At 43.6% G+C, this 27,398-nt stretch overlaps 1 protein-coding gene across 1 annotated transcript in view; it reads right to left on the bottom strand.

Annotated features, from left to right (window-relative positions):
- HSD17B12 (hydroxysteroid 17-beta dehydrogenase 12) overlaps window positions 1-27,398 on the bottom strand; it is a 114,189-nt gene that overhangs the window by 65,273 nt on the left and 21,518 nt on the right. The window contains exons 2-3 of the mRNA XM_061610825.1: window positions 16,087-16,133; window positions 14,539-14,614 (exon numbers count right to left, since the gene is read on the bottom strand). Of these exons, the coding sequence (XP_061466809.1) occupies window positions 14,539-14,614; window positions 16,087-16,133 (123 nt within the window). The remainder of the gene's footprint in view (window positions 1-14,538; window positions 14,615-16,086; window positions 16,134-27,398) is intronic.

The raw sequence follows: 27,398 nt of genomic DNA, 5'->3' as shown, positions 1-27,398 counted from the left end.
CCTCATCCATGATATGATACTGGATGAGGGGGCGGACCTGGCATGTATTACGGAAACCTGGCTGGATGCTGCTGCTGCTCCTATTTTGGCTGCCATGTGTCCGGCTGGGTTCTCGTATGCACAGCAGCCGAGGGCCGGTGGTCGGGGAGGGGGAGTGGCGGTTATTTACCGAAGGTCTTTGGTTTTCACCAGACCTCCTCTCTGTGGGACTAAGGTGGCAGACTGCATGTACTGGAGGTTGGGCCCCAAGGGCAGTCTAGGGATTCTGCTCGTGTACCACCCACCCCGCTGCACAACGGTCTCCCTGGCCGAGGTGCTAGAGATGGTCTCGGATGTGCGGGTACAGTCCCCAAACCTTTTGGTATTGGGGGACTTCAATGTACATTCGGAGGCCATTCTCACGGGGGCACCTCGGGACTTCATGGAAACAATGGCTTCCTGGGAGCTGCACCTTATTTCAATGGGGCCCACCCATGTAGCTGGTCATGCACTCAACCTTGTGTTTGTCTCGGGAGAGGAAGGGAGTGGTCTGAAAATTGGGGGTACATCCATCACCCCCTTGTCAGTCAGACCACTACTTGGTGAAGTTAGACTTTTGAGTGCCACAACCCTTCCGCAGGGGTGGAGGACCCATTAAGATGGTCCGCCCCAGGCGTCTGATGAATCCTGATGGATTATTGAATGTGCTTGGGGACTCATTGAAGCAGGTACACAGCCACTTGGCTGAGGCCCTGGTGGAGGGGTGGAATACCGCAATCACCGGGGCATTAGACCAGGTGGCTCCGGAACGCCCTCTCCCCCTGAATAGAGCTTAGACGGCACCGTGGTTTACCCCACGGTTGCGAACTCTGAGGCGGGAGGTGAGACGGCTAGAACGCCGGTGGCGGAAGTCTCGCTCTGATGACGATCGAACACATGTTAGAGCTGCTGCGACAGCCTATCATGTGGCAATAAGGGCAGCAAAGAAAGATTTCTTTGCTACCTCTACTGCATCTGCAGAGTGCTGTCCCAGGAGACTGTTCCAAGTGGTCCGGAGCCTGGTTGGTCCAGTTGCTCCGGAACCAATGGAACATGATAGGGTCTCCTGTGACGAATTAGCGAAGCACTTTGCGGAGAAAATTGATCGTATCAAAAGTGCTATTCCGCACACTGTGGAGACAGTGAGTGAGCCAGAGGTGACCAGTTCTGCTTTGGTGGCGTGGGATCGGTTCCAGCTTCTTCCTTCTGATGAAGTGGACAAGGTGCTTTCACAACCTTAAAGCCAACCACCTGCTTACTCGATCCTGGCCCATCATGGCTCATTATGAGCTGTAAAGAGAGACTGGGTGAGAGGATTAAGTTGGTGGTAAATGCTTCGCTCGAAGAGGGAGTAATGCCATCAGCGTTCAAGGAGACAATAATAAAACCAATCTTAAAGAAGCCCTCCTTGGACCCTCGAGATTTAAACAGCTTTCGCCCAGTCTCAAATCTTCCATTCTTAGGCAAGGCGGTTGAGCGGGTGGTGGCAAAACAGTTGCAAGCGCACTTGGAGGAAGCAGATTATCTGGACCCATTTCAGTCGGGCTTCAGGCCTGGACATGGGACTGAAACAGCCTTGGTTGCCTTGGTAGATGATATGAGGAGGGCGTGGGATAGGAGCAAAGGCACCTTCCTTGTCCTCCTTGATCTCTCAGCGGCTTTTGATACCGTTGACCACGTTATCCTCTTGGACCGCCTGGAGAGGTTAGGTATAGGGGGCACTGTATTACCATTCCTTCCTCTCCGGTAGGTACCAAACAGTAGCATTGAAGGAGGAGGTTTCGGATCCGTGGCCTCTCACTTGTGGGGTGCCGCAGGGGTCCATCCTCTCCCCGATGCTTTTTAACATCTATATAGAGCCGCTGGGGGCAATCATTAGGAGATTTGGGCTGCAATGTCATCAGTATGCGGATGACACGCAGCTCTACCTCTCATTTAAATCTTCACCGAGGATGGCTGTAGAAACCCTGTCCAAGTGCCTGGAGTCGGTGAGTGGCTGGATGGGAAGGAATAAGCTGAGGCTGAATCCGGACAAAACCGAGGTACTGTTTGTGGGAGACAAGGAAAGGCTGGGGGATGTGGACCTGGTGCTTAATGGGGTACGATTGCCCCTGAAAGACCAGGTCCGCAGCCTGGAGGTCATTCTTGACTCCCAGCTGTCCATGGAGGCTCAGGTTTCGGCTGTGAGCCAGGCAGCGCTGTATCAACTCCATCTGATACGGAGGCTGCACCCCTACCTTCCCGACCATCTGCTCCCACCAGTAGTACATGCCCTGGTCACCTCTCGCCTAGACTACTGTAATGCGCCCTACGTGGGGTTACCCTTGAAAACAGTCCGGAAGTTGCAACTGGTACAGAATGCGGTGGCTCGTCTGGTTAAAGGCAGCCGCGGGCGAGATCACATCACTCCAGTGCTAAAGGAGTTGCACTGGTTACCGGTTGCTTACCGAGCCCAATTCAAGGTGTTGGTTTTGACCTTTAAAACGCTATATGGTTTTGGACCAGTCTATCTGAAGGAGCGCCTCCAGCATCGGCAGGGATGCTGCTCAACAAGATCAGCCTCAGAAGACCTCCTCTTGATCCCACCGGTTAAAGCAGCTAGACTGGTGAGGACCAGGGGGAGGGCCTTTTCAATAGTGGCCCCCACCCTGTGGAATTCCCTCTCAAATGGTCTTCGCCATGCCCCTTCTATGATGAGCTTCCGCCGGACTTTGAAGACCTGGTTCTTCAGGCAGGCTTTTGAGATTGATTAGAGTTTACTGTTGGGTTTTTATATTTTAAATTGTAATGGCAAATGTATTTTATCTATGTATTTTATCTTGTACGTCGCCCAGAGTGGCTGGGTAACCAGCCAGATGGGCGACTAATAAACACAATATAATAATAATAATAATAATAATAATAATAACAATAATAGAAGAACTGGGCACCTTTTCCCCCAGAGTACAAGGGTGAAAGCATACAAATAGTGAATCCGTTGAGCGTATGTCCTGGGTTTGAGACAGGTAGGTCTTGAAGGCCCTCTGGACATCTAGCGAGTGCCAGGCCTTCTCCAATGGATGGACAGGATCCGGACAGAACAAGGGAAGAACACTGTCCTGGTTACAGTGGAACGCCGAATCGACCTTGGGACAGAAAGAGGAATCTAGACGCAGTACCACTGAGTCCTTATGGAAAATACAGAGATGGCGGGCCAAGGACAGTGCCCCCAACTCTGAGACTCTTCTCACCGAGGTGATCGCCACAAGGAACAGGACTTTGAAGGACAAAAGTAATAACGGCACAGATCGAAGGGGCTCAAAAGGAGGCCGCTGCAGGGCTTGCAGGACCCTCGATAAACTCCACGAAGGGAAATGGTGACAAACTGCCGGTGACAACAGGGCAGCTCCCCTCAAAAAAGTTTGATGAGTGGGTGTGAGCCCATAGGAACACTAGGAGATGTGACAGAGAGAATAGATGATATAGTGACGGTGTGGCGATGCAAGGTGTTTGGTTTAAGTCCCATCTTCAGACCTCTATGTAGAAATTGCAGCACTTGTTGAACATTAGCCTGAGATGGTAGGATGTTCTGAGAGTCACACCAGTTAGAGAAGGCAAACCAAGTGCTCTGGTAGATACGAGAGGTTGACTGTTTTCAAGACGCGAGAATTGTGTCCACAACTTCCTGCGAAAGTCCGGAACTAATCAAATGTCCCCATTCAAATGCCACACTGTCAGATTGAGCCATTCGGGGTCTGAACACCAAATCGGACCCTGATAGAGGAGATCTGGTCTGAGAGGCAACCTCCAAGAGTCCATCACTGAAAGGGAGAGCAGATCGGAGAACCACGGTTGGCGAGGCCAGTACAGGGCTATCAGGACCAGATGGGCCTTTTTGCATCATAGCTTCCTCAGGGTTCTGCTCAGTAGCGGTATTGGGGGAAAGGCATATAGGAGGCCTGCTGGCCACTGCGTCAACAGTACATGGCCCAGAAGGAATATAGGTTGAAAATGCCGAAGGGCCAGATGAACTGCTCTCAATTCCAGCCAACTGATATCCCGACTTGCTTCTACGGTGGACCAGACGCTTCTGTCTGGAGGAACTGAGACCTGGTTCCCCCTTGCCTGTTCAGATGTGATTTCACACAGGTATTGTCCATGCGAATCAGTACATGGCCCAGAAGGAATATAGGTTGAAAATGCCGAAGGGCCAGATGAACTGCTCTCAATTCCAGCCAACTGATATCCCGACTTGCTTCTACGGTGGACCAGACACCCTGAACAAATTGGGAATTGCAGTGGGCCCCCCATCCCAACAGACTGGCATCTGTCGTTATTACAGTTCTGTCTGGTTCTCGGAACGGGGTTCCCTGTCTGAGATTTTCGACTGTTGCCCACCAATGGAAGGAGGCTTGCAGAGACGGATGCAGGTGTACTGTCCGGTAGTTGGACATGGCAATGTCCTGTTGAAAAGGGAGTAAGGCCCACTGTAATGGTAGAGTGTGGTGTTGAGCCCATGGTATGATGCGGACGGTCGAGACAAACATCCCCAGAGCCCTTGCCAGAAGCATTATGTCCGCGCTTGATCGACACGCGAGGTGTAAAGCCATCTCTGTGATGGCCGTAATCCGATCTGGTGATAAAAAGACCATGGCCTGTGCAGTGTCTAAAAGGGCGCCCATGTGTTGCAGACGCCGAGTTGGTTGAAATTGACTTTTGTCGAGGTTGACAAGCCAACCACGGGTGCCCAGAACCGTGAGGGCAGAGCGAACGTGAGAGAGGGCCAGATCCCTGGAACCCGCCCGAATCAACAAATCGTCCAAATAAGGATAAATGTGAATGCCCTGGAGGCGGAGGGAAGCCACCAGGGTGAGCAGTACTTTGGTGAAGACTCTCGGGGCTGACTAGAGTCTGAAAGGCATTGCCCGATATTGAAAGTGGTGGAGGCCAAAGGCAAATAGCAGGAAACATCTGTGGGCCGGGCAGATGGGCACATGGAGATATGCTTCCTTCAGGTCTATGGAAGCCAGAAAGTCCCCTTCGTGTAGAGCCTCTATAATTGATGCCAAGGACTCCATCTTGAACCATCGATATTTCATGAAACGGTTGACAAATTTGAGGTCCAACACCGCCCTCCATGACAGATCTCCCTTGGGAACTGCCAACAGGAGAGAGTAAAGCCTTATACGGCTTAGGTCCAGGTTATCTGCTAGATCGTATCTCCCCCTATGATCCTGCCCGGACTCTGAGATCATCCGGTGAGGCCTTACTTTCTACTCCTTCTTTTTCACAAGTTTCTCTTGTAAAGACACAAAATATGGCTTTTTCGCTGGCTGCCCCCAGATTGTGGAATTCCCTCCCCAGTGAAGTACGATTAGCTTCCTCACTTCTTTCCTTCCATGCTAAGGTGAAGACGATCCTATTCAGACGGGCTTTTAATTGAATTGGTAATTAACTCTTACCTTGTATTTGATTTAATTCATTTTAACTATTTTAATTCTGTATATTTACTGTTTTAACTCTTCATGATTATTTTTGTAAGCCGCCCTGGGTTCTTTGGAAAAAGGGTGGGGTATAAATATTTTAAATAAATAAATAAATAATAAACGCCCTGCACTCTCTCCACCAATATTACTGGTTCTATTGCCGCAATGTCGAGAAGATGGGCGATGGCTTCCCGCATGATCCGGCGCCTGTCTCAAACTCTGGGTAGGAGGGAGGGGATGAATCTGTCTGGAGGGGTTAGCCAAAATTCCAGAGCATAACCGTGAGTGAAGAGATCTCTGACCCAAGTGACCTCCGTCAGACGCAACCAGTGACTTGCAAACCGTAGCAATCTGCCCCCAACCAGGAAAGCATCAGTATTGTCTATGTTGACGAGCTCCTCTGCCATATGATGAAGCTGAGGCCCCTTATCTTCCACAGTTCTGGATTCTGCCTTGGAATCATTCTCTGTTCCAGGTTCGGAAGATCAATAATCGTGGCCCCGCCCCCCAGGCTGCGCTCCCCGAAAGGGCTGGAAGGAGCGGTTAAGGGGTGAAATGCCTAAACACCTACGATCCTCCCTCTTGGATGTGGCCAACACTGGTTGTCGGCTGTCCTTAGGGTCTACCAACACCACCTTGAGGGCTTCCTCTCCGAAAAGTAATGACCTAGAGAAAGGCGCCCTTGAAAAGTTGCCCTTGGCCGTAGAATCAGCGTCCCAGTGCCTTAGCCAAAGCGTACGCCGAGCTACCACCTGTGAAGTTAGGGCTCACCTCCCAGCAGAGTGACATCTAACGTGGTATCAGCCATGAATGCTGCAGTCTTATGTAACTTCACCAGGCCCTTTCTAAGCTTTACAGGGTCTGGATTGGGATCATCCAAAAGTTCGTCCAGCCACATCATAGACACTCTTGAAAAGATGGAAGCTGCAGCAGATGCCTGAATAGTGAAAGCGGTAGCTTCGTGATTTTTACGAAGAGCATAGTCCATGCGGCGTTCAAATGGGTCCTTTAGTTGTAAGTCCCCTTGTTTTGGTAGGAGGGATCTCGAAATCAAACTAGAGACCAGCTCATCAATGCCTGGGACATGCAAACAATTCATAAAGTCCAGGGCAAGTGCATACAGTCTTTAGCCATAACAGAAAAGTGGTGTACCTGCAGCGGGTGGTCCAACTCTTCCTTGGCCAGTTTGCCGATGGGGTCTGGCACAGGAAGGTAGTGATTCATTGATTTTGGAGATTTGAGGACTTTGGCCCCTTTCATAGGAGGGGTGGTAGATTCAGGCTGTGGAGTCTGAAGACCTAGCATGCCCAGAACTCTACGAGCGAGGGGAAGAAAGTCGCCCGCATCAAATAGGCGATATGACGTGTCCTCCTCGAGTTCTGCCTCATTGCTCCACTCATCTCCCTCGGCCTGAAGAGAATACTCTGTATCCTCCAAACCAGGAATCTCATCTCCAATCCTGCCTCTAACAGCATCGAATGGGTTGGGTGAGGGGGGAGGTACCGCATCAGTACAGCCACACAGAGCAAGAGCACAGGAAAGCAGTTGCTCACTGTGCTGGAGTAATGGAGCTGTTTGGGCTCTCGACTGCTCTTGTGATAAAAAGCTCAGCATATCCTTTAACTGCAGAAGGAATTCAGGAGATAACTGTAGTCCTAGTAAAGAGGCAGGCGGTTGCCCTTGTTGAGGCATAGCAGGCGGTTGAGGTGCAGCTGCAGTGGGCTCACTGGACTGGTGTGGCAAAATGGATTGAGGGGGCAGACCACGGGCTGGTCAGGGAAACCCTCAAAGTCATCCTCAGATGATTCAGCTGGGGAATGAAAGAGGGCTGTCAATCTTTCTTGGCCAGCAGCCTCAGAATGCTGAACAGAAATGTAACGTGCTCGCTTGATGGCACTGTGGCTAGACAGTTGTTTGATTTTCCCCACGGACTTGGCATGCAGTCTGGGTTGTTTCTGCTTAACAGACTTGTGATGCGGGGTCTTGCAGGGTTGCTTTGCCCCAGACGAATGTGCCTCTCGATGTTGATCCGCCATTATACACGCCCAGAGTTGCAGTACATATATATATCACCAACACACGCACAGAGGTGGGGGGTGCAGTGTGACGAGGGACTATCACCGACACACGCACAGAGGTGGGGGGTGCGGTGTGGCAAGGGACTATCACCAACACATGCACAGAGGTGTGGTGTGTGGTGTGGAAAGGAATTTTAGTGCACGCCCACAGGTGGGGGAGGATGTACAGTCCCAAATGCACAGTGCAGCAGTGATGTGGCCACTTCAACTTCTGTACACGCCCACAGGTGGGGGGGATGTACAGCCCAAATGCCAGGAACTGTAGGAGACTGTTGTAGAGATGAGCCTTGCAGGATTTCTCTATAAAATATGTTTAAATCAAAAAACTTGGAGAACCTGACTAAACAACAGTACAGTCAATGCAATCAAAGGGAGAACAGAAAAGGCGGGAAAAGAGGGCAAAACAAAATGGCGCCCGCAAAAAGGGCGGGACACTTGATACTGAAATGGCGGCCGGGAAGGAGAAGGAGCAATGGCGGGCAGGCAAAAGGGCTCCGCGTGCTTCCAATGGTCGGGACAGACCTGTAACGGCAGCGGTGGGTGCCAGGCAAACAGTTAGGAGAGGAGGCACAAGGGCGAACTCCGAGCGCTGCCTGTAATAATAAGTGCCGCCGCTGCCGCCTGAGAAGCTAAGGAGGCAGAGGAAGCAAGGAGGGGAGCCGCAGCCACAGACTCCCGGAGAGGCAGCTAAGCCTGGAAGCGTCACCCAAGCCTGGATAAAAAACAAAGCCAGCGGCACAGTACCAAGGGGGAGCTGCAGCCGCGTGCTCCCAGCCAAGGCATGTCTCGGGCAAAACACCTGAACTGAAAAGGAAACAAAACGGTAGCCTCCGAAGCCTCAGACCGGGCTAAGGCAACGGAAAATAAGCTTAACGTGGAGTCGCAGCCACGGCTCCCAATGAAACAGCTAAAGGAAAAAAGGAGAAAAAAGCTGAAAAGGGGGAACCGCCACTGCAGTCCCCAGCCAGGGGTCATTTCACGGGAGATTAAAAAATCCCAACAGGAGAATGGCAGCCGCCAGAACTCCCAACAAAGATACTGGGGGAGGGGGGGAACAACCAAGGAAAAAAACCCCTCAACAAACGACCCAGTCAAAAATGAAAAACAGTGAAAAACAGTGAAAGAGGGAAGGGAATGACACGACAAGGATGCAATCAGACCCACACACTCTATCACTCACACAAAAAACTCTTGGCTACAAAACACTATACTAGAGATTCAAACGCCTCGAACGAAGGCAAGAATGAACTGGGGTGGGAGGGGCTCGATGCCCCAGGTCTTGACTTCGATCCATTCTTGCCTTCGGATGCTAGATGGCGCTATATCTCACATGATGGCAGGCTACCTGAGGAAAATGTGTGTGTGACACGAAAGAGTGTGTGGCTTTGATATTTTGAGGGATTTTTTAAAAATGTGCTTGACATTCTCCTTGGGAGGGCTTTGCCTCAGTAGCTCTAGCGCAAGAGCCTCCACTTTCAGACAACTCTTGCTGCTAGAAAGTTTCTCCTAATGATGAGCTGAAAACTCCTTCCCTGGAATTTCCACTCACTGGTTCTAGTGTTACTCTGCTACATCTTATACATTACAACCCTTTAGATATTTGAAGGCAGTTATCGTGCCTACCTTTACATTTCTCTTCTCCGGATTAAACATACACAGCTTTTTCAACAGTTCTTTACAGGGCAGTTTCCAAACTGCTAGTTACCCTGCCCACCTTCTTCTAGACACTCCAAAATTTGTCACTTCAGAATTACACATAGTACTCTAGATGTGGCCTGATCAGTGTGGATTAGAGTGGAACTACTACTTCTTGTGATCTGGACACTAAACCTCTGTTAATGCAACAAAGGGGTTTTTAGCAGCTGCACTGAGCTGCTGGCTCATGCTCAGTTTGTGATAAGAACAGAATTTTAAAAAGCCTTCATGAATCAAACCAAAGACTTATATAGTCCAGCATTTTTATTTGAAATCGATGTAAATTTAAATGTGTAGTCCTATGGGAAGCCCAAAAGCAGGACATGAGCAAACCAGTACTCTCCAGAACATGATCCCCAGTTGCAAAACAATAGCACACAACCAAGCATATTCAGGGTATCTGTGTTAGGACCTTGGTATATGCTATTGTTTTGCTGTATTATGGGGGGGGCAACTGGGTCCAGGCATGAGGCTGGATCCTAAATACCCCCACCCCTGCAGGCCAAGGTAAATATTGGTGACAAGAGACAAAGTCCTTGCAGACAGATTACAAATTAAGAAATCACCGGATCCGAGTGGTATCCACACAAGAATTCTTAAAGCAATCATATACATGTTGATTTTCTATCAAAAATATGTAACTTGTCCCTAAGACCAGCCCCTGTTCCTAAGAACTGGAAAGTGGCCAATGTTAACACCTTTAAAAAGAAAAGGATGCAGAGGGGATCTGGGAAATAACAGATTAGTTAGCATCAATTCCGTACCAGGAAAACTGGTGGAAAGCACTACTAAAGATAAAATTTCCAAGCATTATACAGTAGGGCCCCGCTTATTGGCGTTCCGTTTTGCGGCTTTCAATTCAGGGAAATTCCCCGTTTTAAAGCCGATTTTGTGATCTTATGGCATTTTCGCACGACGCGGCCCATTACAGTCAATGGGTTCTGCTTTACGGCGATTTCCGCTTTACGGCGGGGGCCTGGTCCCTAACCTGCCATATAAGCAGGGCCCTACTGTAGAAGAACAAATCTTGCTGATGAAAAAGCCTCTAACACTGTGGAACGAGACATGTTGGGCTCTTGACATGGTTGCCCCTGAGTGATCTTTCCTACACTGTGGACCTGGTTTGCACCTTGGTACACCAGTGAACTAAGGGCAATGGACACACTGGATGACAGCTAGAGCACAAGCGGTGAAGACATGCTGTGAGGCTGACCAGGCATGAGTAAAATGACATAACCGTGCCTACTGTGTGGTGATAAGGGTGGCAAAGAAGGTCCACTTCTCTACTTCCATCACATCCTCAAGTATTTGTCCAGTAGACTTTTTTGTGTTGTCCAGAGTTAGGAAATGGAGTTTTAGACCCTTCACAGGTCCACTATGAATTGTTTGTAAGGCACTTGCTCACATTTGTAGCAATCTTGATGCCCCATCCACATTTACTGTAGTCCCCAGCAAGGTGTCCAGCGTGACGTTTGCTGTAACTTCTTGGGATTAGTTTCAGTCTGATGATATGGACAAGGTACTTGTGATGATTTTGCTAACAATGTGTCCTCTTGACCATTGCCCTTCTTAGCTTATTAAACCTTGCTGAGGGGATATAACTGAATGGATTTATGGTGCAGTCAATGCATCTTTGCGGGAGGGAGTGGTCCCAGTCACCCTGAAAAGCCTACCCTGGACACATTGGTTTGTGACAACTACCACCTGGTCACAAATACCCCCCTTTTATGGAAGGTAATCTAAAGGGTTGTGGCAAAGCAATTGCAAATACTCTTGGATGAAACAGATTATCTTGATCCATTGCAATCTGGGTTTGGGTCTAGTTACGGGACTGAATCGGTCTTGGTCGCCCTGATGGATAACCTTTATTGGGAGGACGGGGGGAATAGGAATCTGTTATTCTTACTCGATCTCTCGGTGGCTTTTGATACCATTGACGATGGTATCCTTCTGAGTTGACTTGATGAGATGGGTACTGGAGATGAGATGGGTATCGGAGCCACCCACTATCGAACCCCAGCCTCGCAAAACATGGAAGGGAATCAAACACATGCTTTCTCTCACCCACCAGCCAGTCAAACTCACTCACTCTTTCCCTCCCCCCAATCTTTTCAAGCCTCTTCAGGTTCCACTTTCTTGGGAGTGACCTGCTCTTTATTCCCCTTGCCATATCCCAAACTCTTAATTCTTGCCTTAACACCTTTCCCAAAGCCCCACAAAATCACTATCCAAACCTCCCTTACTTCTGTCCCCTTCTGATACTATCTTCTCCCCTTCAGCCAACATATTCCTCCACTCTTTTCCCCTGACCACATCCTCGTTTTCCTGTGTATCTAGGAATCCTTTTTAAGAATAACTCTGGTATTGTTTTTTAGGTCTTCTAAACTCAGCCTAGTATAAGTGTACTGTTTACTAATTTTGTTTAAATGTGCTAATTCCCCTTGTAGACAAAAAGCTAATTCTTCGGTTGCCAAACTCTACAGTGGGTCCAGGTCTCAATGTCAAAAGATCCCTAAAATGGAGTGTCAGACTGCATGTGAGAATCGCAAGTTTGAGTGTAAGCTGCACACTTCATAACACACTTTTGTACAGAGATGACCTAGCAACACTACTCCATATCTGGATTATTGCAAAGTGCTCTACGTGGAGCTTCCCTTGAAGACAATTCAGGCACTTCAACTGGTCCAAAATGCAGCGGCCAGATTACTGGCTGGAGTTGCTTTTAGAACTCATATAACCCCTGTTCTATGCAAGTTGCTGGAGTTGCTTTTAGAACTCATATAACCCCTGTTCTATGCAAGTTGCATTGGTGGCCAGTTCATTTCCAGGCCCAATTCAAGGTGTTCACGTTAGTGTTTAAAGCCCTACACAACTTACGCCCCAAATATCTTAGATATTATCTCCTTCCCTATAGACCCTCTTGGGTGTTAAGATCAGCAGAGGGGGCATTCTTGATAGTTTTGCCACCGTCAGAAGTTCAGGGAATGGTGGCTGGGAGAGGGCATTCTCTGTGGCAACCCCTGTTGTGGAATTCCCTCCCTACCAAGGTGCATCTGGCACTTTCACTGTACAATTTTCAGTGAATGCTAAAGATAACCTCTTTATCCTGGCCTTCGGTACTTGGGACATATATTTTTAGGACCCACCCTATTCCTGTGAATATAATGTGTTTTGATTGTTTTAATATTGTATTTTAAATTTCTGTAACTTGCCCTGGGACCTACTGGTGAAAGGCAGCCAATAAATATTACATTATAATAAATAATTCCTCATACTCCTTTCTTGAGAAAGTTAAAGATCTGCATTGAAGATAGATTTAAGTAATTAATGTAGTTTATCTGTAATCTCCTTTAGCACACCTTAATTCCCTTGTCATCCAATGCTCCAACCATCCACCCCCAAAAGCCAGCTCCCCACTTCTAACTTATTTAAAGACAGGTTTATAGTTGATTTTTACTGCTTTTAGTGATGTGATCCTCAAATTCTTTTACTTTTGAATCCCTTATTGTCTGCTTTCATTTCTTTTGCCAAGATTTGTGTTCCTTTTTGTTCTCCACATTTGGGCAAGACTTCCATTTTCTGAAGGAAGGCTTCTTGCTTCTAACAGCTTTCTTGACTCTTTGTTTATCATGTGGTGGCACCTACCCTGTGGAATTCCCTCCCCTTGAATATTAGGCAGGCGCCATCTGTACTATCTTTTCGGTGCCTTTTGAAGACTTTCCTCTTTCAACAAGCCTTTTAGGTTGAGACCTATCCCAGTCTGCGTCTGTGTTAAAATTGCTATTTAATATGTTTTTAACCTTTTAAAAATATGTTTTAAAGCTTTTTTAAAAAAAGTTATTGTTTTGTTTTAATGTATTTTAAGGTCTTTTTAATGATGTTTTAAAGTGTTTTTAAAGCGTTTTTAGCGTTTTTAGCGTTTCTGTTTGCCGCCCTGGGCTCCTGCTGGGAGGAAGGGCGGGATATAAATCAAATAATGAATAAATAAATAAACGTTGGAATTTTCTTAGCCCTGATGGAACCTTTCCTGATCTGCAGTATGCATTTTAGCTGAGCTTCTATTACTGTGCTTTTGAATAACCCCGCAGCATTCTGAAGAGACTTAACTCTCTTGACTTTCCCTTGCAACTTCCTTTTTACCAGTCCCCTCATTTTTCCAAAGTTTCCTCTTTTAAAGTCAAATGTCATTGTGCTGAACATTCTTGGCAATTGTTCACTTGCATATATGTTGTAAGTGGTTTGCTGACTAAGATACCTAAATATTTTTGACATGTACAATCCAGGACTCCCCCTGTCCTATACTTATGCCTTTGATTTTTTTGTATCTAAAAACAGAACTTTATATTTATCTCTGTTGAATTTTGTCTTGTTGGTTTCAGCCCAGTGTTTCAGTCTGTCAATATAATTTTTGCTTCTATGTTCTATGGTGTCAGCTCTCTCTCCCCCAAGCTTTGTGGCATCTACAAATTTGACAAGTATCCCTATTATGTCCTCATATAAGTAGTTTGTAAAACCATATTGAAGACACACAGTCCAGGACAGATTCCTACAGCACTCTACCTGACACCTCCCTCTAGTATGGTGCAGAACAATTAACAAACATTTGTTGGGTATGGTTGCTCAACCAGCTGTGGTTCCATCTAGATTGTCCAGTTCAATCTTTGTTTTGTCTTAATGAGCTAAAACAGTGACATCTTCATTCTCAGGCACCAGTCAAATTACACTGTTTTTCAGCATATATTTTCTATCCCGTGTCTTGAAAATATTGACATTTTTGCTACAGCTTTTTTAAAAAAGAAGAGCTGAATGGTAGCCTCTGAGAGAAATAGTAAAATCTGGTAAAGCTCAAAGGCATTGTGATTTTTTAAAAGCCTTAGTATTAGTGAAAATATGCATATTTTTATGTATTCATGAAGCATGTTTAGTTGGATTCAATGTAACTAAATAGCATGCAACAGACCACGAGTGGTGTTCATTACTATTCTCAGATCTTGTTTTTAAAACTTAGGAGCAGTATTTGGAAGGAAAGGGTATTCAATGTTTTCATATAAACAAGTGCAAAGTGACATATTTACTATGCATTGTTTTCAAACTATACCACAAATAATTATTTCACGGAGCACCAAAGTCAATACAACTTGAGATGGTGAGTTGCTTATTAACATCTTTAAAGACCTTTAAGAATTATGAATAATAGCACTGGAATTTACATGACGCTATCGGATTACGTTGGCTACCTTGTTTTAGCTCTCCATATAAGAAAAGATCAGAAAACTACTTACTTATTTCACTGGCAACCTGATCCAGTTTTTCCTGAGATCTGCTGATAAGAACCACCTTCATTCTACGCCTTGCTAACTAAAAAATAAATAAATAATAATAATAGTAACAACAACAACAACAAAGGTCCAGCTACATCATGGTAGTATTTTATAGATCAGCATCACTACGTATACTAGAAATAAAATCCGAGAATTGGATCTAAAGATACTTCCCTCTTATCAGGAGGAGGAAATACTTGGGTCATATTGGATTAACACAACAGAGAAAATGTATTACAAATATAGCTTTGACACAAAGACTAGAAACTAATAACTCTGAGCATTACAAGTTCAAGAAAAGATCTACCATTCATAATTAAGCTAGGCATTCAGCTATTTCTAGATCTCTTCAAAGACACCAATCCACTGATGTAGCTATCACTCATGAATATGTAAACCAAGAGTAGGGAACTTGATCCGGCCCCATCCTTATGTTACCTACCCCTTGTGGGCCAAATTGGACAAGTAGGTGAGGCCATCCACCTGTCAATCACCTGATGTCACAATGACATCAGGTGATCATAACTAGGACTTCAAACCACTATACAGGGCTTGCAAAGAGCCTCCTGCACAGTGCTTTGAAGTGCTGATGAGGAGGAGGCTTCAAGGTTGCTTTCTGCAAGGATCAGGGAACTTAGCTGTGCAGCCAACTCAGTTGCATCTCTACTTGCTGCACACCTGACATCACATATGACATCAGGTGTGGGGCAGGTGGGCGTGGTTTGGGGAAAACAGCCTCAAGGCCAAATTGGGACTATGCTGGGTCAAATTGTGTTCACAGGCTGGAGGTTCCCCATCCCTGCTGTAAACAAAGGCGTTAATCCTCAACTAAGGTTGTAGGTATCCACTGGTACACATATTCTCTGGCTTGGCTGCCAAATCTTAGGATTTCTTTAAGAAATTCTACCATATTAAAGAGCAAATAAAACCCAGCCAACAGGTGTGATAATATTTCATCAATCAAAATTTAGCTGTTTGAGAGTTGTAATGAACTAGGTTTTTCCCCTCCTATGTGATATGCATTTAATTGTGTTTACCAATTACTTTTGGTGTACACTATGAATAAAAAAAGAGAGAAGTACTAGTAGTATTGCTTGAAAGGGATACCTGCTTGCAAAGCAACAGGAAACAAGGACACAGGGCACTGACTAATTGTTGGCAATGTTACAGAGGGCCCTTGAAACTTCCTACCTAATATCCAGACTACAAAGCTTAGCTTAAGGTCATGTCTTTATAGGGCAAGCCAGAGTTATGATGCACATATGACTTGAATAATGTGGACTGTACCATGCACCAGCCCCATCCCAAAATTCATCTGTGTTGTTAGTAGGGCAGTCCAAGTCAGCTGTGTTAGAAGAACAGTGTCTGCAAGGTTATACTGTGCCTGTTTAAGAGAAATTTGTCTTATCATTCAGGCAAAAGAAGATATGATATACAGACAGACTCCAATTAGTTGTGTGCACGTCAGAATACTCAAGTACATGATGTGTTACACGAATCATGTCTTACCTCTTCTGCGTATGCCTTTCCAATTCCATCAGTAGCTCCCGTGACCACTACAAAACATGAAGGTGGAGGGAGGGACAGACATTAGTGTGTGTTAAGGTTTCAAAGGTTTATGTCATAATATCATATATCCTTCATCTTCTAGAAGTTTTCTGGGGGTTTTCTGGAAAAATTAAATTAGTTTTTTTTAATGCTGTCTATCAATTTAGATCCAATTTAGCATGTTTGCCTGATACCCAGCAAATAAATGCTTTAGAATACACTGCCTTAATTTTACTTGATACGTATCTCAGAAATTTTTCCAATGACAAGTAGATGATCTGAGCATTGATTACATTTTATGAAAAAATGAAGGCACTGAAAATTCTTCATATGCTGGTTTTAGCACAGCCAAGAGCTTTAGAATATCTAAGTCACACACACACACACACACACCATTCTAAAAAAAGTAAATTATAGCTTTGAAAACTGCAGAAAGTGTTCTACTCTACACAAATAAAAGTGTTGATTGGAAATTGATACGGTACCAATTCAAAGGACATTATACTGGAGATGTGGGTAACCACACAAAGCATTCTGGGGCTTGTATTTTCTCTCTCTCTCTTACACACACACATACTGGTGTTGCTATAAGCAGGTTGATCACTTGCTTGGCAGGGCTTACTCTAAATCTGATTTATATAAATGGCAATTACACAAACCATGTGGTTGCTGCATGTCTACCACTTATTTTCCATCTATCTACCAAAAATAACATTCAGTATTAATCATCACATACAGCAAAAATTTGGGTTCTGGCTCGGGGAGCTTTGATTCTGCAAATGCAGGAATCAACAGACTAAGCTGATAGCATCCAGAACGATCATACATATTCTTTAAGAATAAAATGGGGGATCTAATCACCATTAACAAGAAATTAAAGAACAGGAGAGTATCAGTGAGTATCAGTTACTTTCAATTAATGAATGCAAAGTTAAAAAGGCGTCATCTTGTGTGTTCCTTTCCCTTTTGAGGCAATTATATGCTAACTGATTACCAGCCTACATTCAGCAACTTTTCCTACTACCATGACCCAACACAGATTAGTCCTTCCTGCAGCTGTACATCCATGTACTTGCTTGCTTAGATTCTTAACTAGTATACAGAGTTGCCACCAATGGTGCAAATGACTTACCAACACATGCATTCACATCACTGCAACCCCAATTAAAACACAACTATGATTTTTAATCCACATAAACCTAACAGAGAATAATATATCTGAATAGCTATCATAATGTTACAGTGCCTTGCAAAAGTAATCAGACCCTGACCAATGCTCTCATATTACTGAATTACAAATGGTACATTAAACTATCATACAGAATGTAATTACGTTTTGAAACAATCAAACTCAAAATCAATTATTATAAGATGATATTGGTTTTCTGTTGGGAAATGTTTGTAAGAAATATAAAAACTGAAACATTTTGCTTGCAGAAGTATTTTACACACACACATTTATATTTAGTAGAGCCACCTTTCACTGCAATAACAGCTTTAAGTCTTTTGGGGTACATGTGTACCAGCTTTAAACACAGAGTTAGAGGAATTTTGGCCCATTCTTCTTGGCAGATTCACTCCAGGTCGTTCAGGTTGGTTGGACGTTGCTTGTGGACCGCAATTTTCAAAGAGCGCCACAGATTCTCAATGGGATTGAGATCAGGACTTTGACTGGGACATTGTAGGCCATTCACCTTTTTGTTCTTGAGCCACTCCAATGTTGCTTTGGCCTCGTGCTTGGGATCACTGTCCTGCAGAACAGTGAATTTCCTCCCAAGCTGCAGTTTTTTCATGGACTGAAGTAGGTTCTCCTGCACTAATTCCCTGTATTTTGCTCCATCCATTCTTCCTTTGATTTTAACAAGATGCCCAGTCCTTGCTGAAGAGAAGCATCCCCACAGCATGATGCTGCCCAGGGCTGTGGAGTTGGTATGCCAAACCTTCGACTCCGACTCCTCTATCTTTCTACTGTCCAACTCCACCCAAAATTGCTTCCGACTCCAACTCCACAGCTCTGATTATGATATATTTACCATATATTGTTATAATATTGTAAGTTTTTATTTTGAAGCCAGAGTCGGTATATTTCTACCAACTCCGACTCCACCCAAAATTGCTTCCAACTCTGACTCTCCGACTCCACAGCCCAGATGCTGCCACCACCATACGTCACTGCAGGGATGGTGTGTCTTGAGGCATGGGCAGTGTTAGGTTTGTGCCACACATAGCACTTTGAGTTTTGGCAAAAAAGCTCTATCTTGGTCTCATCTGACCACAAAACCTTTTCACACATCACAGCTGGGGCACTTTCATGCTTTCTGGCAAACTCCAGATGTGCTTTCAGATGGTACTTTTTGAGTAGCAGCTTTTCTTGCCACCCTCCCACACAGGCCAGTGTTACGCAGTGCCCTTGATGTGGTTGACTGGTGCACCATTACTCCACTCCCAGCCACTGAACTCTGTAGCTCCTTCAAAGTGATAGTTGGCCTCTCTGTGGCTTCTCTCACCAGACTTCTTGTTCAAGCACCGAGTTTTGAGGGACGGCCTTTTCTTGGCAGTGCCTGGGTGGTGTGATGCAGCTTCCAGTTCCTGATTATTGATCCAACTTTGCTCACTGGGATATCCAAACACTTGGATATGATTTTGTACCCTTCTCCTAATCTATGCATTTGTATGTCATTTTCTCTCAATGCTGTAAAATGCTCTTTGGTCTTCATTTTCCTTCAGATCTATAGCCTGACCAATGATCCTTCAACAGTGGGGTTTTTATCCTGACAATATGACAGCAACTTTAATGGTTCAGAGGTGGAGGCCAATGGTAAGGTAATTGTGTCCTCCACAGGGCAATTTCATGTGTAAACTAGAAGCTTCCACAGCACAGGTGTTGAATACTTATGCAAGCAACATGTTTCAGTTTTTTATGTTTCTTACAAACATTTCCCAACATAAAACCAATGTCACCTTACAATAATTGATTTTGAGTTTCAATGTTCCAAAATAAAGTATCATGCAGTACGAAATTACAACGTACCATTTGTACTTCAGTAATATGAGAGCATTGGTCAGGGGTCTGAGTACTTTTGCAAGGCAGTGTAACTTCACTGAAATCAAGAGTAATTCAAAATTTGTGCTGGGAATGTGGGAAATAAGCATTTCTCTCTTTGGTTGTAAGTATGCTCAAGCAATATCTCATTGTATTATTCAATAATAGCCTGTATTAAATGGAGTTTTTAGCAGAAGTTAACAAAACAGGCTTCCAAAGCAAGGCACATAACAGAAAGTGAATATAATAGATGAAAAAATCCTGAAATTTCTACTACACAACACTGTGAAAGATAAACAAGCCATACTAGTCCTACAAGAAAACAAAAACTAGCAAGAACAGATACTAGCCTTGCTTGGCATCAAGGAATGCCTCATTTAATTGAGATTATATAAACACTAGCATTTGACCAACACTTTTGTCCATGATTATCTGCAGCCCACAAAGCATTTTAGCATATGCTGGTTAAGAGTGTGTGTGTGTGTGTTAACCTGGCGGAAACTTATTTTTAGTAAGAACCCAATCAACATCAAAATGAAGTATCAAAAATAGACTGGAGGAACACTTGAAGAAAATACTATTTTTAGCTGCTCTGCCTATTCCCTGCCGTTGCCCACCAAACAGGTAAAAGGTAAAGGTGTCCCCGCACTTGTAGTGTGAGTCGTTTCCGACTCTTAGGGTGACGTCTTGCGACGTTTACTAGGCAGACCGTATATATGGGGTGGGATTGCCAGTTCCTTCCCCGGCCTTTCTTTACCGCCAACACATGCTGGGTACTCATTTTACCAACCACGGATGGATGGAAGGCTGAGTGGACCTTGACCCCTTTTACCAGAGATTCGACTTCCTCCTTCGGTTGGAATCGAACTCCGGCCGTGAGCAGAGCTTTCAGCTGCAGGCAGGTTCTCCTCATAATCTTTTTCTCCCCCCCCCGAACACCTGAATGCAGAAAACACTCAATTGATTAAAGATTAATACTGCCGCAAACTGTGACAGCTGCCTTTTGTCTGAGTGTTTTTGAGGAGGGGGGAGGATATGCAATGACAGAGAGCTTGCATCAGTATTCCTCTTGGGATATACTGCATGGAAAGAAAATTGCTATTTCAATTCCCCTTTGTTGCTAAAAATAGCTACCCCAATTGATTCAAGCAAACAGGGCACCAGCATAGCAATGCCAAATTTAGAAGCCACTGAAGTCCCTAGAAGTGAACGCTAATGCAGTCTAACACATGCCAGCTCATATTTTAACAAGAACAAAGAAGATAAGCATGCAGACTCTGCAAGTTAACAAGACAGCAAGAACACAATACATTTACTAAACATAAAATCTGATGCAGAAATGAGACAAATATGAGCTTCTAAATCTCATCATTCTCATTCAGATTGGAACTGTACATCTTCAGATTTTGCATGTTCTCACTTCTCCTTGACCACAAAATCATGAAAAGATACCAACATACAATGCATTTCATATGAAAGAATATAGGAATGTTAGTATGAGGAAGCTGAATCCAGAGAAGCACAAGCATAAGGATGCTTGCACAAGGGATTTTTTTAACCACTGCTGTACCTTGGGCCAGCCACTCTGGGTTCAAGAACCCTACATAACAGAGTGGCATGGGGCACAGGGCACCAGGGCTGTGGAGTCGGTATGCCAAACCTTCGACTCCGACTCCTCTATTTTTCTACTGTCCGACTCCTTATGGCAAATGTGTATTAATTTTTCTACTGTCTGACTCCGACTCTGACTCCTTCATAAATGGCAAATGTATATTAATGTATTAATATTAATAAATATTAATATTAAAATATTAATTTTATTTTGAAGTTGGAGTCAGTACATTTCTACTGACTCCGACTCCACCCAAAATTGCTTCTGACTCCGACTCCACCACTCTGACTCCACAGCCCTGCAGGGCGCTATTGTGGGATGGGCAATTGTTCTGAGGAACACTGCATGAGAATTCTCATGCTCGCTTTTCTTTTGCCCCTAGATCTAACTCATTGTCTTTAGCACTCAATCACTTGACAATGACTCTGTTTCAAAATGCAGGAAATTGTTTTTAAAAATGATCAGCAACAGAATATCTACAGTATCACGTAGGACGGAACGCTTGTTTATAACAATCACGGAAAGAATATGAAACCAATATTAAGGAGTGGAATTTGCTACCACAAGATGGAGTGATAATCACCAGGCCTGTCAAGTCGGAGTCGTGAGCAATTTTGGGTGGAGTTGGAGTCGGTAGAAATGTACCAATCTCTGGGGCTGAAGGGAGTTGCAGTTCAAAAAAGTAACTTTTCCAAGCTCTGGATTCACGTGGTGGTGATGAAATGCCTTGTGCTACCATTTCACTACAGTAAATTTGCTATTACTAGTTAATATACATTTGCCATTTATGAAGGAGTCGGAGTTGGACAGTAGAAAAATAGAGGAGTCGGGGTCGAAGGTCTGGCGTACCAACTCCACAGCCCTGATAATCACCAACTTGGATGGCTTTAAAATGGGATTAGACACAATCGTGGAGGATAAAGCTTACCATGGCTACTAATCATGATGGCTGTGTATCACCTCCAATAGTGGAGGAAGTACACCTCTGAATACTAGTTGCTAAGGAACAAATGGAGACAGTGTAGTTGCCCTCATGTTTTGTTTATGGGCTTCCCACAGGCATAGGCTGGCCACCTGGAGAACAGCATGCCGGACTAGATTGGCCTTTGTTAGGTTCTGGTGTATAGCCTGCCTTAGTGAGCCAGGAAACATTTAATTTGAAGATTCCTTGTCATGAAGGCAAAAAAGGAACACAGAACAGTTACAGACTGCTTTTTAAATTTTTCGATGGATATAAACAGATTTTTAAAATCCTGCCAAACATGTTTTAATCATGCCATGCTATGCCAACTACACTAGCTCCTAGTTACTCCTGGGCCCAAACTGAAGGTGTCTCCCATACACACTTTTAAAACCTTTTATGGTTTAGCAACACAGTACTTAAAGGGTTGCCTGACTCAATATGTACTTACCAGTAAATTAAGATCTTCAGTAGAGGGCAACGTGCAGCAAGGTGAGTGCCTACCAGAGGACAGGCCTTCTTTGGTAGTGACACCTTTGCCTAGCACTTACCATTATTGTGTTTTAATGCCAGGTAAAATCTTTTTGTCCCCACAAGGTTTTTAGATACAATTTTAATCCTGCTGTTTTATGCTGCTTTGATGATTGGGACATCTATATTATATTTTTGTATTAACATTTTAGTAGTTTTATCCTTTTTGTAAACTGCCCTGAAAATTGTTGAAGAGCAGTATAAAAATACTTACAATTAATAAGAAAAAAATATGCCAGAGCTGATTGACTCTGATGGTAGACCTTTATCCAGTAATCATTAAACTATGCCAGGGACCACTATCATGTCTTGTGGCAATGAATTGTACACATCTCAATACCTTTATTTTTATTTTTGAGGGGGCCCTGCAAAAAAAAAATGCAGTTGCGAAAACAATTAACACAAAAAAGTGTAGGACCAGAAAATACAATTTTGTCAAGTTTTTGCTTACAGATATGTAATGAAATTACTGGTGATAATGTAAAGAGTTGGATATTGTCAGTAAAATACACAGCCCCTTAATTGTCACTACAATTTAAATGAAGAACAGCGCAGACTTTTAAAGGTGTTTTGAAAAAAGTTCACCAATTCCATGGGGCTTACAAAGGGAGTAAACTCTCAAGATTGTCAGTGTCTGGAATTTGACCTCTTCAACCCTTTGTTAGAATGTCTCAGGATGATATGTATCTATCTAATTGAGTAGAGCTTATTTTTCCAAATTAGAAACCAATTTGGAATTTGAAAGGATGAGTGCAAATTCCCACACTGCTCCTTTCGATCTCTGAACAGTGCAGGGCAGCCTCAAAGAGCAGTACTGGGAGGGAGGAACAGTTTCCACTGAATAGAAACTGCTTTGCTTTCCTTGAGCAAGGCAGGCTCCTAGTACCCATCAGCAGGTCGGCAGTTGGGAGAGAAACTTGCTCCAACAAAGGACCAGTTGGGAGCCCACTTTAAGCAAATGGCCATTGGGGAGCTCCCTTTAGAACTCCATCCTTACCCATCCAACATGTATGGCATCAGATGTAGATTGGGTCAACATGGCTTTTGCAGAACAGCCCGATGGTCCAAATGACGAGGCCCAGTAGGACAAGTTTGGCCTGCGGGCCAGACGTTCACCAAACCTGCTGTAAGTTCACTGTTAAATATATAGCGCCCAATCTACCTACCCATGCATTTCAACATACTCAGTTCGCATGTTGTCCAAGAAAAATAAATACTGCTCTATTGCTGCACACACCATATTATACAACAGATAACATTCTCTTTGCCCTTTCTCAGAGTCTGGACGGAAATCACAAAACAGGCATCACACGTTATCTTGACTACTTTGCCTTTGTTGTTTGCAGATTTCCTCAAAATATTACCTGTGGGTCATTATTTATTTATTATTATTATTAAATTTCTACCCTGTCCTTCCTCACAAAAAGAATCCAGAGCAGTAAACAAAGGACAAAGCACTAAAAACATCTGAAAACATCAAATGCAAAGTATCTTCAAAACATTTTTAAAATAAAACGTCTTAAAAACTTTTTAAAAAATCTTTAAAAACAATTCCAAAACAGACACAGACTCCTATAGCACCATTCTGTATACATTCAACTATACAATCACTTTGTGATTTGGGTCATTAATGTAATACCACTTAGAAAATGAGGACATAGCTTGCTCAACGCTACGCAGAAATTTCATTCCCAAGCAAAAACTTGAACTCAGGACTCACTGCTGGAGCACAAACAGTTCAACACAATCCACCAGCCCACACTGGTTGTCAGGAGCATCTCCTGTACTAGTGTGCTCTTGGGAAAAGAGAACACTTTATCCTAATACTAAATTCAGTGTGCTCTATCAATGCGTTGAAGCATGTCAGGAAAGAGACTAGATTGAAAATTATAGGAAGGCATCTAAATGCATTAATTTACCCCTCCCATATCTGCAGCCTTTGTGTACTAGAACAGTTCAGCCATAACAGACAATAAGCAGAGATGCGTAAGCAGCTGCGTATAGAAAAAGATGAATGAAGTGCATGACGTTAAAGATCCGTGAACTGAGAAGTTTAATGCATGAATTGAAATTCAAAGTAACCCCCTCCCCCTACATCAAGGTACATACCGCAAAGCATAAAACAGAGAAGCAGAAGGGAATATGTGGTCTCTGACACATTTACAGAAACTGATGGCCTGTCACCCAGACACTGATGAATATTTTCACAGTATAAAAATGGCAACCTATAGTCTAAAAATAGACCAGTATGCTGCAGACCTGTCTGGTGGGCTATGCTTCTAGAATACCAATGCAATTCCTTGCTGATATACTGCCACCATGCTTTCACAATTTCAGGGGAAATTTTTTAGTGTACATATTCTATTTGCAAGAAGAAAGAATACACACATATCTAGATTTGTGGTGTGCATTTAGTTTAGGTTTTGTAGAATACAAAAGCTAATATCAACCAGAGATACCCAATACTGCAAAGGAAAATTCCTTCTTACACTCTGGGCAACAGATCAATGCTTTCCTTAATTTTTAATATCTGGAACTTGTGATAGAATTCTCTCATGAGTCAACAGTTAAGATGCAGAGAAATGTTTCCTATTGCACCCTTCATGAAAATCATTTTAATCTAATCATGATGCAAGTAAGCCATTTTATACACCAAGCATCTATTCTTAGCTTAAATAATGCATCCAGAAGCTATCTCCCAGAAGCAGCCTAAAAAGTATCTTATATGAGGAAATACATAAGCCTGTTATACCTCTCTATTGTCCCTCCTATTTTATACTATGGTTACAGAAAGTAGAGATTAAAGCTCAGTATACAAAGGGAAAACTACCATAATTAAGAACTCCATGTTTTAGTTCATCTTTCATCTTGCATACATATATGATTTAATTTCTTTTGCTCAACAGATATATATTCACTTTGCATATTAAGTTACATTGCATTTTATTAATGTGGAGTACTGAACAAGCCTTAAGGTAGACACATTACATGTGTATTTAACATGTCTTATTTTTGTTCAAATTTCTAACCTATCCCATTCATTTCTATCAGGAGTAGGGAACCTCCAACCTTCAGGCTAAAGATCATTTTTCCCAAACCACACCCACTTTCCCCACACCTGATTTCATATGTGACATCTGGTGTAGGGGAGATGCAGAAATGGATGTTTTGGCTACACGACTGACAAGGGGAACTTGACTGCACAACTGATTAGGGATGTGAAAGACCGAAAAAACTGGAACAATTCAGGAAAAAAAATTTTCCACAATTTTTTGTGTTTTCTTGGGGGAGAGACAGAAAAAAGAGTAAAAAATGTTTCCCTGATTTTTCCAGTTGTTTTTCTGGGCCTTCACATCTCTACAGCTTGAAGTCACCATCCATCAGATGATAGGCAGCAACTTCAAGCCTGCTGATCAGTGGCACTTTAAAGGACTGCATAGGGCTCTGTGCATGGTTCTTTGAAGTCCTGACAATCATCACCTGATGTTACTGAAACCTCAAGTGATTGACATCTGGGCAGTTCCACCCACCTGTCAAATTTGACCCTGAGGAATAGGTGAGATAAGAATCTGGCCCACTGGCCAGATCAGATTTCGATTCCCAATTTATTGTTATATAAATGTTGTTGTTGTTATGTGCCTCCAAGTCGACTAGGACTTATCGCGACCCTATGAATCAGTGACCTCCAAGGGCATCTGTCATGAACCTCCCTGTTCAGATCTTGTAAGTTCAGGTTTGTGGCTTCCTTTATGGAATCAACTCATCTCTTGTTTGGCCTTCCTCTTTTTCTACTCCCTTCTGTTTTCCCCAGCATTATCTTTTCTAATGAATCATGTCTTCTCATGTGTCCAAAGTATGATAACCTCACTTTCATCATTTTAGTTTCTAGTGATAGTTCTGGTTTAATTTGATCTAACACCGAATTATTTGTCTTTTTCGCAGTCCATGGTACCCACAAAGCTCTCCTCCAACACCACATTTAAAATGAGTTGATTTTTCTCTTATCCACTTTCCCCCCATTATTCAACTTTCACATCCATACATAGAGATCGGGAATACCATGCTCTGAATGATCCTGACTTTAGTGTTCAGTGATACATCTTTGCATTTGAGGACCTTTTCTAGTTCTCTCATAGCTGCTCTCCCCAGTCCTAGCCTTCTTTTGATTTCTTGACTATTGTCTCCCTTTTGGTTAATGACTGTGCCAAGGTATTGATAATCCTTGACAAGTTCAATGACCTCATTGTCAACTGTAAAGTTACATAAATCTTCTGCTGTCATTACTTTAGTCTTTTTGACGTTCAGCTGTAGTCCTGCTTTTGTGCTTTCATCTTTAACTTTCATCAGAATGTGTTTCACATCATTACTGGTTTTGGTTAGTAGTATGGTATCGTCTGCAAATCTTAAATTATTTATATTTCTCCCTCCAATTTTCACACCTCCTTCATCTTGGTCCAATCCTGCTTTCCGTATGATATGTTCTGCATATAGATTAAATAAATAGGGTGATAAAAAACACCCGTCTCACACCCCTTCCCATGGCAAACCAATCAGTTTCTCCATATTCTGTCCTTACAGTAGCCTCTTGTCCACAGTATAGGTTGTGCATCAGGACAATCAGAATCTATGGCACCCCCATTTCTTTTAAAGCATTCCATACTTTTTCATGATCTACACAGTCAAAGGCTTTGCTGTAATCTATAAAGCACAGGGTGATTTTCTTCTGAAATTCTTTGCTCCGTTCCATTATCCAATGTATGTTTGCGATATGATCTCTGGTACCTGTTCCCTTTCTAAATCCAGCTTGGACATCTGGCATTTCTCGCTCCATATATGATAAGAGCCTCTGTTGTAGAATCTTGAGCATTACTTCACTTGCATGGGATATTAAGGCAATAGTTTGATAATTGCATTCCCTGGGATCCCCTTTCTTTGGAATTGGGATGTATATGGAACACTTCCAGTCTGTGGGCCATTATTTAATTTTCCATATTTCTTGACAGATTTTTGTCAAAATTTGGACAGATTCAGTCTCAGTAGCTTGTAGCAACTCTATTGGTATGCCATCTGTTGCTGGTGATTTGTTTCTTCCAAGTACTTTAAGAGTAGCTTTCACCTCACATTCT

Source organism: Rhineura floridana, chromosome 2, assembly GCF_030035675.1.
Source record: "Rhineura floridana isolate rRhiFlo1 chromosome 2, rRhiFlo1.hap2, whole genome shotgun sequence".
Taxonomy (NCBI): domain Eukaryota; kingdom Metazoa; phylum Chordata; class Lepidosauria; order Squamata; family Rhineuridae; genus Rhineura; species Rhineura floridana.
The sequence above is the reverse complement of the archived record's forward strand: the minus strand, read 5'-3'. Positions and strand labels throughout refer to the sequence as shown.